This window comes from Sciurus carolinensis, chromosome 12, assembly GCF_902686445.1.
Source record: "Sciurus carolinensis chromosome 12, mSciCar1.2, whole genome shotgun sequence".
NCBI lineage: Eukaryota > Metazoa > Chordata > Mammalia > Rodentia > Sciuridae > Sciurus > Sciurus carolinensis.
The window spans coordinates 104,752,647-104,769,128 of record NC_062224.1 but is presented as its reverse complement, the minus strand read 5'-3'; the positions used below and the strand labels follow the sequence as shown (position 1 = coordinate 104,769,128).

At 33.3% G+C, this 16,482-nt stretch overlaps 1 protein-coding gene across 1 annotated transcript in view; it reads left to right on the top strand.

The window, feature by feature from the left end:
* Xpr1 (xenotropic and polytropic retrovirus receptor 1) overlaps positions 1–16,186 on the top strand; it is a 203,103-nt gene extending 186,917 nt beyond the window's left edge. The window contains exons 12-15 of the mRNA XM_047521453.1: positions 7,783–7,949; positions 10,111–10,250; positions 13,220–13,441; positions 15,563–16,186. Coding sequence (XP_047377409.1) covers positions 7,783–7,949; positions 10,111–10,250; positions 13,220–13,441; positions 15,563–15,623 — 590 coding nt within the window. The 3' untranslated portion in view covers positions 15,624–16,186. The remainder of the gene's footprint in view (positions 1–7,782; positions 7,950–10,110; positions 10,251–13,219; positions 13,442–15,562) is intronic.
* Positions 16,187–16,482: the final 296 nt, after the last annotated feature.

Sequence of the window (16,482 nt, the reverse complement as noted above, 5' to 3'; positions counted from 1 at the left end):
ATAAAAAATAAAAAAGGATTTGGTTATAGCTCAGTGGTAAAGGCTTCCTGGATTCAATCCCCAATACCCAAGATAAATAAATAAACAAAGCAGCTTATAGTATATATATAATTAGTAAACCTTTGTTGGATAAATAATAAGACTACCTGCATTCTATTTTTTTATTATAAAAAACAATATAGCAACAAGTATTATACAATTTATTCACTACAGTAACACATTTTTTAATTCGTTTATATGTGGTTGGGCACCTTGGTTGATTCCACATCTTGGCTATTGTTAACAGTGCCACAATAAAAATGAGTGTAAAATTGAAAGGAAAAAAATATATAGCAACATTAAAGACATGTTTAAATTACTAATGTAGTCACCCTAATAACAGCTGTTCTCCTTAGCCCACTTTCTTCTTTTTTTATTTCTTTATTGGTGCATTATAATTATACATAGTACTGGGATTCATTATGCCGTATTCATACATACAGCATAATTTTATCAACCTTATTCCTCAGTACCTTCACTTTCTGTCCCCTCCTCCCTCTCCCTGCTCCACTTGCTCTACTCTACTGATCTCTTTTTATTATTATTATTTTAGTTGCCGTATTATACATTATATATTCATTAGTGAATTATAAATATAGATATGTATATAGACATATGTATGCAAGACTCATAGTAGTATGTTCATACATAGATATAGCATAATTTGGTATTTTGTACCCCAGTAGTTCCCGGTGCCCTGCTCGCCTCCCTTCCTCCCTCCCTCCCTCTCTTTCTTTCCCTGCCTTCCTCCCTCCCTCACTTCCATTTCCACATATGAGAGAATGTATTTGACATTTAACTTTTTTTATTGTTTTATTTGTTCTTTCTAGATATATATGACAGTATTTAACATATTATACATACATGGAGTATAACTTACTCTAATTAGGATCCCATTCTTGTGGTTGAACATGATGTGGAGCAACACTGGTCATGTACATGGACATAGGAAAGTTATTCCCTATTCATTCTACTGTCTTTCATACTGTCTCTTCCCTTCCCTTCCTTCTCCTTTGATACAGAAAATGTGGCATATATACACAATGGAATATTACTCAACCATTAAGAAGAATGAAATTATGGTATTTGCTGCTAAATGGGTGGAACTGGAGATTGTCATGCTAAGTGAAATAAGCCAATCCCCCAAAACCAAAGGCTGAATGTTCTCTCTGATATTCAGATGCTAACACACAGTAAGGAAGTAGGAGGGAAGAATAGAAGTTATTGGATTCAACCTTTAACTTTCTGAGTCTGGCTTATTTCGGAGTGATGCTCTCCAGTTCCATCCATTGACCAGCAAATGACATAATTTCATTCTTCCTTATGACTGAATAAAATTCTATTCTATACACACACACACACACACACACACACACACACACACACACAACATTTTCTTTATCCATTCATCTGTTGATTGACTTGGAGACTGGTTCCATAATGTGGCTATTATAGGGGCTAGAAATGTGCATCTGTGGTAGAACAGTTGCCTGGCATGAAGGAAGGAAGGAAAAGGAAGTGTTGAGGAGGTGGGAGGAAAAGAAAAAGAAAAAAGTTGTTTAGGCATAACTTGGCTATTGTGAATTGCACTACTATAAACATCAATATGGCTGTATCACTATTGTATGCTGATTTTAGTTCTCTAAGATGAATACCAAGGAGTAGGATAGCTGGGTCTTAATAATGGTGGTTCCATTCCTAATGTTTTCAGGAATCTTTCTTTTGCTTTCCAAAGTGCTTACACCAACTTGCAGTCCCACCAACAATGTATAAGTGTTTTCCTTCACATCTTCACCAGAAATTGTCATTATTTGAATTCTTAATGATTACCATTCTGACTAGAGTCAGATAAAATCTCAGTGATTTGATTTGCATCTCATGGATTGCTAAGGATGTTGAACATTTTTTCATTTTTTTTTTTTTTTTTTTGTATTTCTTCTTTTGAGAATTGTCCAAACAGATCTTTTGATTGGGTTATTTGGGGGATTTTTTGATATTGAAATCTTTACATATTCTGGATATTAATCCCTGTTGGAAAAGTGCTGGCAAAGATTTTCTCTTACTCCCTAAGGTCTCTCTTCATGTTCTTGTATCCTTTGCTGTGAAGAAACTTTTTAATTTTATGCTGTCCTACTCATTTATTCTTGGTTTTATTTCTTGAACTTTAGCTGTTTCTTTTAATTTTAATTATACAATTAAAACATGGATATGTATATATGACTATACACTTCAAATAATATAGAAATAGAGACCTTTAATCTTATCCTTCATCTGGGAAAACCACTTTTATCTTTTCCTATTGACATAATTTTACATACAATATGAAATAATAATATGTGTATAGTTTGGGGGTGCTTTGTGTATGGGTTTTTATTTTGTGGGTTTCTTGGGGACATGGGGTGAGGTGGGTTGGTGCTAAGGATGGAACTCAGGGCTTCACCCATGCTAAAAGCATGTGCCCTATCATTGAACCACACCCTCAGCCCATATGCATGACTTTTAAATTCTATTTTTCCATACTATTTAGATTTTTTTTTCTTTCAATAATAGCAATCAGACCTAGCCTTGTACAGGCTAAAAAAGCACTTGACCTCTGAGCCATGTTCCCATCCCTCTTAGAAATATTTTTAATGTTACCTCATAATTTTGTGAAAATGTTTTTTCATTTTAAAGTTCAGATGAACCTGGAGAAACAATACCATCTAGTGCAAGACAGTTCTTAGATGAGGATTTCTGGTTCTCCCCTTTATACTTAGTCCTAATGAGTTCCATTTTTGTTTCAGTCATTTTAAGAGTGTGAGTTTTCTGTAATCACAAATTTGGGATCTGGATTCAAACCCAGATCTTCTGACTTCAAATTCAGTTATCTTCCCACTTACTGACAGTCTCTAAACTTAAACTGTAAAATGGGAATAATAATGTCTGTCTTGCCTGCTCTCAGGATGAAGTTGGCAGTCATCTGAGGGAGTAATTACATGTGATCTCCCCTTTTAACCAAAATACACTAAAGATCAGGAGAATATTTATTGAGTCCTCAGCTTATAACTTACAGTATGGTTGCAACCTGATAAGTACATTGTACACTGAAAATATTGTAAGTTGAAAACACATTTAATATACCTAACCTTCCAAACATCATTGCTTAGTAACACAATATAATATAGAAAGAGTTCATTGTTTACAGTCAGTCTGCTGGCTTACCATATCTATGTTCACTGCTGCCGCTATCATCACAGCTTCAGATCAAAATCTAAAGAATGGTTTCTTCTGAGTGCAGATGGCTTTCATGCTATTATAAAGTCAAAAACTGTTTAAGTCAAACCATCATAAGTTGGGAACTGCTGTGTATTAATTCATTTTTCAGAAAACATTACTAATCTTATAATTCAGCAAGTTTTTTGTTTATATTGTAGGAATAGATTGAGGATTTGCTAGATATTAAAGCTCACTCACAGGTTGGAATTTTGAAAGCTATGTGTACTATTTGTTTTTGTATTTTAATTTCAGATTAAATGCTAGTAAACAATTACCACAGCAGAAGGATATAAAGTGAAAACTATTCAGTCTCTCTTTACATGGTGTCACTTTTTTCATTTTTTAAAGTATCTTTCGTGAAACTTGGTTTAGAATGATTTTTATATGTAATTATTCTGGTTTCTCTCTTACCACTTTTCCTGACTTTTATTTTACTTTATCATTCCTACAATGGCAGCTCTAAGAAATTTATTTTTATTTGTTTTAGATTTAGCAGATACTATTACCATAAATATGTTCAGTGTGAATTATGCTTCTAATGTGGCAGGCGTGTAATAGATAGAAGCTTAGGGTGGAATAGCAATGACTTGATTTTCTGTGATTCTGAACATCCCTAAAGTGGACTCTGGGGTTATCCAAGAGAGAATAAGATGTAATTGCTTGCCTAAAGTGATAATATCTTTCCAGTATATCCTCTGAATACCAATGAAGGCAGATGATTTCAGGGGGAAGCAGTCTTCATTTGGGAAGTGGGAAAGATCAAATAAGGGTGGTAATTAAAATGAGACCAAAATTTAGAGCAGGTGTATGCTAATCATCAAGAAGTCCATAAGATAAATATTACTTACTATGAAATATTCTGTAAGAATATTTGTTTATTTAAAAGTCGTTCCTCACATATGTTTCATAAAATTTTCACAGAAATAATATGGGCTTAGATAAGAGAAACACCTGACCAGTTGTGCCATTTTAATAATTGTACTGTAAAGATGGGATTTAAAATCTAAGAATACTGAAAAATTAGCACATTGTTTTTAGCGTCATTATCTACCATTTTTATTTCAGTTTTTCTACAATCTCCTTTTATTTGATAACTTAAACAGTTATTTCTTCAGTAATTAGGAAAGAAGGAAAGAGTCAGTTTTCAGTAGTAGGACTTGATATTACATATACTCATTTGAGAGATAGTCATTTTGTTATTTTCGGCCAAATGTATCTATTATTCTATTATACTAGAAAACAAAATGGTGCCATTGTGTTGGAAAATTAAGTAAAGTAATATATGTAGAGTAAGTGGCACATGGTAAGAATTCAACTTAAAAGTTGCTGGTGTATGGGCTGGGTGTGGTGGCACATACCTATAACCCCAGCAGCTCAGGAGGCTGAGGCCAGAGGATCAAGAGTTCAAAGCCAGCCTCAGCAAGAGCAAGGCTCTAAGCAACTCAGTGAGACCCTGTCTCTAAATAAAATACAAAATAGGAGTGGGGATGTGGCTCAGTGGTTGAGTGCCCCTGAGTTCAATTCCCCAGTACCCCTGCCCTCTCCAAAAAATTGCTGGTACTATTTATAGTTAAGTTGCTTGTCTTCATCTCTTTGTGTTCATCTTGTGAAATTTTGAGAAGAGTGGATTTTATCAAGTTGCTGAATTTGCTTTATTCTTTGCAAACCCTTGTAGATGAATTATAGCCTTCTTTTTAATACAACTATGATGGGAGTGATTGAATGATTCTACTCAGCAAGACCATATTTCTGTATAGAATGAAATAAACATGTCAGAACACATCCAACTCTGTTTAGATGATAAACAATTTGTTTGACATTTTAATTTAATAATTCATATATACAATGTTGTAGTATAAATATTCAACTCAATATGTATTTTGTGTGTGAGCATGTGGTAGTAGGGACTAAACACTGGGGCACTCTACCATTGAACTATATATCTCAGATGTTTTATTTTTATTTTATTTTTTTGGCTCCAGAGATTGAATCCAGTGGTACTTAACCACTGAGTCCCATCCCCACCCTTTTTTAATTTAACTTTGAGACAGGGTCTGGCTAAGTTGCTTTTTAGGGCCTCACTAAGTTGCTGAGGCTGACTTTGAACTTGGAATCCTCCTACCTCAGCCTCCTGAGCTGCAAGGATTACAGGCATGCACCATCGTGCTGTTTTTATTTTTTATTTTGAGACAGGATCTCACTGAGTTGCAAAGCCTGTCGTTGAACCTGTGATCCTCTTGCCCCACCCTCCTGAATTACTGGTATTACATGCACACACCACTGCACCTGGCTTCCAGTATGCTTTTGATAAAGAGGAATTTTTGTGGAAATAATTTAAACCGGAAAATAAGTTTATATCCAAGCTGGGGTGTTCATAAGAATAACTCGTGAACCATTTTTTTAAATACCAGCTGCTTTTTCCTACCACTAACTTTCTCAGAGAAGAAGCTCAACAGTGATTTATATTGATATATCTTTAACAAACTAGCTGTTTGTTGGGAGTGAAGATAGAGTGCACTGATTTGTAGTGTTTGCTGATTTCCATGGTATAAATATTTCTACTGTAGCCAGTTTTAGGCCACTAAAATGATAACATTGAATATGGAGTTAGGAAAAAGCATATAGGAATACAGCATTGTATAGTATTTCCATCATACAAATAGAATAAATATAATATAACCTCAAAAAATAGATAATAGTGAAATTTAGTACAATTAGGAAGTGATGAATTGTATTTGTTACTTTTATTTTTAATATAGCTAGTGATAAATGTCTGTGATTTAGCTTTTAATATTGTGTTTAACAAAACCAGCTTCCAAAGTTTCTAAAAATTTAACAGATCGGGGGACTGGGATCATGACTCAGTGGTAGAGCGCTTGCTTCACACATGAGGCACTGGGTTCAATCCTCAGCATCACATAAAATGAATAAAATAAAGGTATTGTGTCCATCTACAACTAAAAAACAAAAGTTAACAGATCAGCTCTTTTGAGCTGATACAAACATAACATTAGAGCTCTGAGGTATCTTTTTTTTAAAAAACAAGTAATACAGATACAAGTAACCTACCAGCCAGTTATTTTTATAAAATATAGACCTGATCCTGAGGCCCAGGAAGGCATTCCACAGTCAGACCAAAAATTTCTTTTCATTTCAAATCATACCAGTTCCCTCACATCCTCTGTATGTCACCTTCACTTGATGTTGGTTACTTGTAGCTTTTCAAACATACCTTGTGCTTTCCTACCCCATGCCGTCTCTTTATCTTCCTTCATTCTTGAATGATCTGACCTCATCTGCCTTTTTTAATACTGTTTATTTTTTCTCCTAGAAATAACTCAAAGGCTACTTCCTCTCATTTCTTACTGTTGGAATTATTCCCATTCTTCTTGACGTTCTCACAGTACTTTGTATTTCATTTTGAACTCAAATTTATCAACAATAACAAATGTCTATTTCACGTACTAAGTTATAAATTTAAAATAATTACCTTTGAATCATACTATACATAACATGTTAATAACCTTAAAATGATTAATAAATAGGAAAGATTATGGAAATGCGTGATAAAGCCTTTGCTTTCTCTACATTTAAGAAACTGATCAAAAATGAAACTTTTTCAAAAATTAGATGTTTTGCATCTTTTTTCCTAATAATTAAGAACCAAATTAACATTTACATACCTATATCTTGCATCTAGAGAACACTCAGAGCATCTTGAAAACCCTGGAACTTACCAAAGGAATATTTCAGAGAACATATGAAACACTTAAGACCAAAAAAATTAAATTGTATAACTCCATTTGCAAAATATTTTTATTCTGATTTAGTGTGTTTGATAGTGTTCTCAGCATAAAGCCAAAAGTTATTTTATCGTGTTTCCAGGATAAAGTCAAATTAGGCCTTTGTATCAATAAATACCCATAAAAGAAAAATAGGCTTTGCTTTGTGATTTGACTTTCATATGTCCTTAAAATTTGCTTTCTGATGTTTTTATCTAGGGTTATTTGATTGTCTCCACAATAATTATTGACAAGATCTTAGTGTACAAAGGAAATCTTCTGAAGCCAAAACAACCCAAGAATTTCTTGAAGCAAATGCAGCACATTCTTTGTTAACAATATTTCTAATTTTCTTTCATCTTTTACCCTAAGCTGCCACCTGATGGCAAAAATTAAAATGACATTTCAAAACTTCTGCTGTTACTTGAATTTTTCTGTATTCAGCATAGAGCCTCCTAAACTCCAAATGCACATTGTATAAATTCTGCATATTCATTGATATTTTTTTATTACTTTGAACCTCAGAAAAAAATTATATTATTTAACCTTTGTTAGCGATACTACTAGGGAGATTAAATGTTTAAAGTTTTACTTCTTTATGGGGCACTATTAAAAAATCAGTTTTTTAATTATAGTGTTATTTAGTGAAGAATTTTGTTCAACTTTAGTAATTTTCTTTTTCTCCCTTTCCCTTTTCCTTCTTCAGAACGAGGTCACTCGGATACCATGGTGTTCTTTTACCTGTGGATCGTCTTTTGTATCATCAGTTCCTGCTATACCCTCATCTGGGATCTGAAGATGGACTGGGGTCTCTTTGATAGGAATGCAGGAGAAAATACTTTCCTCCGGGAAGAGATTGTATACCCTCAAAAAGTATGTACAGTGTTTGCATTCATTAAAATAATAATAATAATAATTAATAAATAAATAAAAACTTTAGCGTATCTCTAGTTAAGTCCTGTCAAAATTACAGACCCAGTCCCTAATTATGCTAACTAATACAATTAGAAGAATAATCACCTAAAATACAATTTCATTCAGCAAAAATAAATTAAAATTTTGGTTCTCCAGAAGGCCATAAACTATATCTAAGCAGATAATTAAACAGTTTGCAATACAATGTGATAAAGATTAGAGAAATAACTTACTAGTTTGTGAAGATAGAATTCCCTCTGTCTAAAGCACACTTTCTCTTCTTTATTTACTTTATAAATTCCTGTTCCTCTTTACTTTATAAATTCCTGTTTCAGTTTAAGTGTTACTGTCTCTAAAAAGCCTTTACTTTTCCTAACATATTTAGCCATTCACACTAGTCCTTTTTTACCTATATAAACTTCCATTATAGCAGTTACCATATGTATTACAATTATCTATTTAGGTGTCTGTATTCTTCACTGCCAAGTGTAGTTCCTGGTCTGTGGTACACTTAGTGTTTATGAATGAATGCTTCCATCACTGAAGGAGCAGTGTTATGGACACTCAAAGGAAAGGGAGGGCCTGACTCTACTTGAGTACATCAAGAAGACTTCTCCTTTCATTATTTCAACCTACTTACAAATGAAAGGACAAGAGAGGCTGAATTTAAAAAAGTCAAAAGACCAGAAGTATCTTTACTCAGATGTTTTAGTAAAGGATAAATGCCATGATTAGACCTTGAAAGAGATTAAACAGTGAACTGGGAATCCTGACACATGATTTCTAATCCCAACTCTCAACCAGACTACAGTGGACTCTAAAAGGTAAGAGTGTTAGACTAAGTGATTTCTTCATGTATTTCCAATTCTAAAATTCCTTTGTAAGTAAGAAAGTATTCAAACTTAACTTTTGCATCTTTTTATCTCTAGTTTTGTGTATTTTTCCCAAAACTCTTTCACATCTTTGGCAACATCAGCTCCCACAGCACTAGCTATAGGTAGCTTATCAGTTGACTCTTAAAAGTTCATGAAATTGTAGTTCTTCACTTAAGTCTAGAAGCAATATAGTGAATATATATTTGTCCGAAAACCGCATTATCACTATAGAGGGAGGATGGGGTAGGGCACAGAGATATATGAATGTGTTAAAATCCTCACAATAATTCTCATAAAATCTAAAAAATCAGCAGTCAATTGTCTAAAATTGACTAATCCAGATGAAACAATATATACGTATTACTTAGAAATATACAGGGTAAATAGAATAAATACAAATTTTGAAAACATTCATCTCTAGGAAATGGAAAAAGAAGGTGGCAAGGTGATTCTTTGTTTATTTTTGGTTAATAGCCTTCTAACAATGACTTGTATTACTTTGTTAAAATTAAATTAATACTATGTCTTAATAAATAGCAGTTCTAGTTCCCCAAAATGTCACAACTTTTAAATACATATATTAAAGAGATAATTTTTATTAATAATGAACAAATCCCTGAAATATATGTTGGCATTTTGTGTATTTAGGACATTGTGTAGCTAGAACTGGATTTCTAAATCCTGCTGAGTACCCGGAAGTATTGGTAGAGTTCTGTGGTCCCCATGTAAAAATAGGACATTTAAAAAATTCATCCAAGCTTAATTTAATTTATTAACAGGAAAAAACAAGGCAAAATTTTCTTTAGATACAAGGTAAGGCAATTTAAAAACACAAGAGCAAATAGCACAGTCAATCTGCTAATGATCTTTAACATTATCTGTTTGGACATCAGTATATCATGTAACTGCTAGGATGTTTTCTCAATTGATCAAGGCTCTCATCTAGCTTTTATTTCTGGAACCTAGAAGAGAGTTGGTATATAATATGGGAGTGAAATATATTTGTTAAATGATTACTGAAACTCAGTAATATTTCATTTTGAATATCACATCCTTTAAGAAAAAAACTAGATTGATGAGATCTTCCTAAAATATCATATATACTTATGCAAAATTAAATAGAATATAACTTTTTCCTCTTGAATCCGTGCCTGTTGGTGGAACATGCATGAGTCTGTTAGTAAGTGTGCTTCTTTGTGAGAAAAGTAATGGGAAGCATACTCAATTTCCTTATTATTCCTTAGGCCTACTACTATTGTGCCATCATAGAGGATGTGATACTACGCTTTGCTTGGACTATCCAAATCTCGATTACCTCTACAACTTTGTTGCCTCATGCTGGGGACATCATTGCTACTGTCTTTGCTCCTCTTGAGGTTTTCCGGTAAGCAAACTATTGAAAAGTTTATCAAAGATTCTACCAAAAACATGCCCAGTACTTAAAAATCAGAATTTATTATAACTTATACTTGAAAAGTTTAAATTTCCAACTTTTCTCAAACTTATCATCAGCCCCGGAGTTGGAAAATCCTACCTAAAGGGCTTTTAGAGATTAATTCTTATAGTTAAAATAACTATTGATGATGATTTAAAAGGTTTTTTTTTTTTTTTTTTTAATTGGGCTTCATTTGAGAGTGATAATTTGAAATTGGGTGGTAAAAAGACTTAGAAAAGAAATTTAAATATTTTGAGAATGTATTTTACAATTCAGTAGTCTCAGTTATTCAGCAAAACTTCACTTCAAAGCAGCAAAAATGCTGGATAAAAGGTTTAATAAGTCTTCCTGAAAGTATAAGTGATCTGACAAAATAGCACAAAATCTAAGTGAAAGTAGAAACCCCAAGAAAAACAGAACACTAAAGCTACTTTTGCACTACAGAAATTTACCAAACCTGGTGGCTTTGAGATTCAGAGTGATTGCCAATTTAAATTTATATATACCTACTCACATACCTCAAAAATATGTAAAGCAGAAGTTGAAAATATATATATAAAGCAGAAGTTGACATTGCTAAAACATATAGGTAGATGAATTTTTTAATTTTTTAATTAATTTTTTTAGGTGTAGATGGACCCAATATCTTTATTTTTATGTGGTGCTGAGGATCAAACCCAGTGCCTCATACATGCAGGGCAAGAGCTCTACCACTGAATTTATAATTTTAGTGGAAGATTTTAATATATCTCTTTCAAAATAGATTAATAAGCAGTTAACATAATTTACATATATAGAACATTGCATCCAGAAACTACTACATACACATTTTTAAATGCCAAAATTAACCATACATTGGGCAAAAAAAATAAGTCACAATAAATTTCAGAGGATTCAAATCACAGAAAGATAAAATTTTCAAATATTTAGAAATTTATAACCCAAGGGTCAAAGTTGAAATTGTAAGGCAAATGTCAAAATATCTTGAATAGAATGAAATTGAAAATATAACAAAAGGAAAATGGTCAAATGAAGCTAAAGCCAGGCTTAGAGGGAAGTATATAACCTTAGGTGTATATATCAGAAAAGCATATAGTACAAGAAATTAGAATAAAATTTTAAAACAGTAGGTCAAACCCAAACCAGAAGAAAATAGGTAGAAAAAAATATGAAGAACAGAAATTTATGGAATAAAGAAAAGAAGGCACAAATTATGAATATCAAAAATCCTGAGACTTTTTTAAAGAGTAAGACAATATTATAAACAAGTTTATGTACTAAATATAAAAATTTAGATGAAATGGTCAAGTTCTTCAAAAAGCACAATTCACCAAATCCAAAAAGAAGAAATAGAAAATCTGGTGAACTTACATATATTAAAGAAATTAAATTCATATTAAAATACTTCCCACAAAAAAACTCCAGACCCAGGGAATTCTTTGAAATATTTGAAGGTGCTTCAAGAGAAAAAGGACAAAAAAGGTAACACGTTCCAGTTTGTTTTTTGTAAGCAAGCATGACTTTATTATTTAAACCTATAAGAATAGTCCGAGAAAATGTACTAACCTGTCTCAACCACTATATTCTCTTGCAATATAGTTACAAAAGTCCTAATAAACAAAATATTTGGTAATGTATCCAACAATATATATTAGGTTCATCTAGAAATATAATACTTAACATTCAAAAATTAATATGTATAATTTACCACATTAATGGAATAAAGGGGTGGGGCACAGAGAACTTCAGTATATGTAGAAAAGGCCATTGTTAAAACTCAATACCTGGCTGGGACTGTGCAACTATAGTCCCAGCTACTTGGGAGGCTGAGGTAGGACTTGAGCTTAGGACTTCAAGGCAGCCTGGGCAATACAATAAAACTCTTGTCTCAAAAAAATCAAAAATTTTTTAATCAATACTCAACACCTGTTCATAAAAAAATATATTTTCTACATAAAACAAGATCACAAAATTTCCCTTGAGCTTAGGAATAAGGCATGTGTGCACCATCACCATTTCCATTTAACATTATGCTCCAATTGTGTCTGGTACAGTGAGGGAAAAAGTATAAGAATTGGAAAGGAAAAAAATAAAACTATTCACTGACAAGATTATACAGAAAATTCAAAATAATTTACAAATAAATTATTAGGTTGTCAATGCCCATAACTATAAGGAAATATAAATCAGTTGTTTTAGAAAATAGTCACAAAAATTAGAAAAATTTTAAACCATACCATTTTGAATAAGACCAGAATATATCAAATACCTAGGAATAAATCTAATGAAAAATTTATATACATATGTGAAAATTGATAATTTATATGGAAACATAAAGGATCAAAAATAGCCAAAACTATCCTGAGAAGAACAAAATTAAAAGACTTATACTTTCAGATACAAATTGATCATATAGCTATAGTGTACTGTGTTGATGAAAAGAAAGACAAATAGTCCACTTGAACAGATCAGGGAATTTAGACACACACCCATGTATATGTTGACACTGTTGGATTTATAGCAAAGGTGACTCATCACAATGGAGAAAGACCTTTTTAAAAAAAAAAAAATGAGTCAACTAACACCTGTAATTCTAGTGAGTAAGGAGGCTAAGGCAGGAGGACCACAAGTTCAAGGTCAAGCTCAGCAACTTAGTGAGGCCCTAACCAACTTAGCAAGACCCTGTCTCAAAATTTTTTTTTAATTTGAAAAGGGCTGGGGGATGTAGCTCAGTGGTAAAGCACCCTGAGTTCAAGCCCCAGTACACCCCCTCAAAAAAAATGAGTCAACTGGATATCCATATGGAAAAAAATGAATGTTTGCATGAGTAGAAACTTGATATTCTGGGAGGTTTACAGGTAGTAGTAGTATATTCAACCTTTATAATTAGTGCGTTTGCTCTACCCCATTTTGCTAAGGCGGTTTGTGTGGAACTTTTTCCGCCTGGAAAATGAACATCTAAATAACTGTGGTGAATTTCGTGCTGTGCGAGACATCTCTGTGGCCCCCCTGAACGCAGATGATCAGACACTCCTAGAGCAGATGATGGACCAGGATGATGGGGTACGAAACCGCCAGAAGAATCGGTCATGGAAGTACAACCAGAGCATCTCCTTGCGCCGGCCTCGCCTCGCTTCTCAGTATGTATAGCTGCCACTAGTGTAAGGCATACTTTCCTTTGTTTTTTAGCACCCAATAACATTAAACTAAGAAGCTATCAAGTTAAACTGAATGAAATTGCAGACATTTAACCATCTTTTCACCTACAAAAAATAGTAATAGCAGTTTCATAGGAGCCAATTTACAGAATGTCTTAGCACATGGAGTAAATGTCATTGGTGCTCAACCTACTAAATGTGCATTAGAAGGTATACTGGGGACAGAATTGTTGGGGAATGATCTACTTAACTCTTCAGTAGTTTTGTAAAAAATAATCTTCAAATTATAAACTTTAGGAATTGTGTCATCTTTGTAACCTTGATTAAATTCCTTAATTTCTCTTTATTATCCCTCTTCTATAAATTTGGATTAATACAGCCCATGTTCACACAGTGATTAAGAGGATTAAGTTTGTTATCACACGGAACTCATTCCAGTTCCTTCACAGAAAGACCCCAATAAATATAAGCTATGGTTAGTTTATCTTATTAAATACCTACAATATTTTTATCATTGACTTTGTTTGTTCCCAAAAGCAGTAGTAAATGTAGAATACATGGTGACTGCATTTGAAGTTTAAAGACAGTAGACAGCACAGTAGACTGAAATGAAGGAGGAGATTTAACCATGAGCAGCAGTTTGGGGGAAGGATAAGGAGTGTTTGAATAGACTAGAGGCTCAGTGAAGACAATCAAGGTGGAAATGAGGGACAAAAAGGAAAACCATGTGACAGAACTATAGTGAGAAAAATTCAGTTAAGTAGATGAAATACTGTCAAAGATTGAAAAGTACAAGTTTGGTCTTGTACCTAGAGGGAAAAATCACATTTTTTTTCATAGAAGAAAGTTAAATAGCACAAAGGGCTGGAAGAAAATGCTATATGTAGTCTGTAGTCTTGTTGAGCTCCTGATTTTGAAAGTCTTATTCTTGTAAGTTACCAGCAGAGGGCAATCTGAACATACTCTGTTTTTGTTTGAAAAACAAGAAGACTCTTTGGCAATAAATAATGTTCAATTTCAGGTGTTTAGTGGGAAAACACTGGGAATCTAGATTGCAACCAAAGGAAAACATTTAGATTGAACAAGCTATGTGTGATAGAGAGAGAGGGAATCTAAAATAATATCTTAGTTCTGACTTTATGACTCATGCAATCTTTAGCACATCCTTAACCTTTTTGAACATCAGATTCCCCTTCTATCAAATAGGAATAATAACTGCTATTTCACCAATTGCTACTTAACTTCATGGACTCTCAGAAGTTGCAGAATACTTTAATGTTACCTAATCCCATTTTTCAGCCAGTTTAGGAATCCCTTCTGTGTAAAATAGATAGATTATAATTTTATGCTGATTGAAAATCAACAGTGTTAATGAAGTATATAATGATCTGAGGCACCTGGTTTTATTGTTGGATAATTACAGAAGTGGATACATTATGTTGAGTTGAAATATGTGCCTTTATGATTAAACTGTAACTTCACCAATTTGATTCTCATTGGACTCTCTCACATAGTGTATAATAAGTCTCCTCCCTCTTCTGCATCGGGCTTTGCCAACTGTTTGAAGACAAACAACTATCGTGCCTCTCCTTAGGTCTTGTCTCCTGCTGGCCAGCTTCTAGTTTTTCAGGCATACTTCAAATGATATTATTTCTCTCATCCTGATTTCTTTCATTTGTTTATGCTTTATTGATTTTTATGTTGATTTTCTCACTGATATGCATACTGTCCATGAGGTAAAAGGGATTTTAAGTGAAATACTTATTTTTATTCCTTGTTTACAGAGATAGAAATGGGCACTCAAAAGAGGTTAAAGAGACATATCATAAGTCAAAGTCGGTGTTCAAACTCAGATTGTCTTATTCAGATTTCTTCTCTGTTAAACATGACCTACTATTGTTTTTATCATATTCCTTTTAGTGTTTTTTTAATAATGCCAAAAATTGAACATGAAACGTAAGGAATAAATCATCTGGTACAATAGATGGTATCTGTTTAGGATGTTTATTAGTGGTGGTGAGATTGGAAATGTACCTAACATTGTGAGTGTGTTTGTAATGTAGTAATGGACTAAGTGCTGTTCTTTCCCTCTTTTACCACCAGATCCAAGGCTCGAGACACTAAGGTATTGATAGAAGACACAGATGATGAAGCTAACACTTGAATTCTCTGAAGTCTAGATTAACATCTTTGTTTTCCTACTCTACAATTCTTTCCTCGACCAACGCAACCTCTAGTACCTTTTTCCAGCTGAAAACAGGAGAAAACACGTAACACATTTTCCGAGCTCTTCCAGATCGGATCCTATGGACTCCAAACAAGCTCACTGTGTTTCTTTTCTTTTCTTCTGGTTTAATTTTAATTTTCTATTTTTAAAACAAATATTTACTTCATTTTGCCAATCAGAGGACGTTTTAAGGAACAAAAACATAGTACCTTATGGATTGTTTACAATCACAAGGACACAGATACCTATCAGGAAGAACAGGCATTGCAAGGACCCTCTGATGGGATGGTACCGAGATAGCTCGGCTTCTGCTTGGTCCAGTTTTGACTGGTTGAAACTGGACATTGGTTTTTAAATTTTTTGTCAGTTTATGTGGAGAATCTTTTCCTTTCCTTCATACCCAGCGCAAAGGCACTGGCTGCACTTGCAGGGAAAGTGCATCTTGGAGCAGTACCTTCATTCATGAAGCTACTTTTTAATTTGATGTAACTTTTCTTATTTGGGAAGGGTTGCTGGGTGGGTGGGAAATATGATGTATTTGTTACATATAGTTTTCTCATTATTTATGAAACTTAACCATAAAAGAATGATATAACTCCTGTGCAATGAAGGTGATAACAGTGAAAGAAGACGGGGGAAACTAATGTTGGATGACATTTATGAGGGTCAGTCCCACATACCTCTTTAGGGAGACAACTTGCACCAGTTTGACTTTTTCTTTTCTTTTCAATTTAAGCCAAAGTTTTATTACTAAATTTTAAGTTGCCACTACTGTAGAGTCCTGAGCATCTCTCTC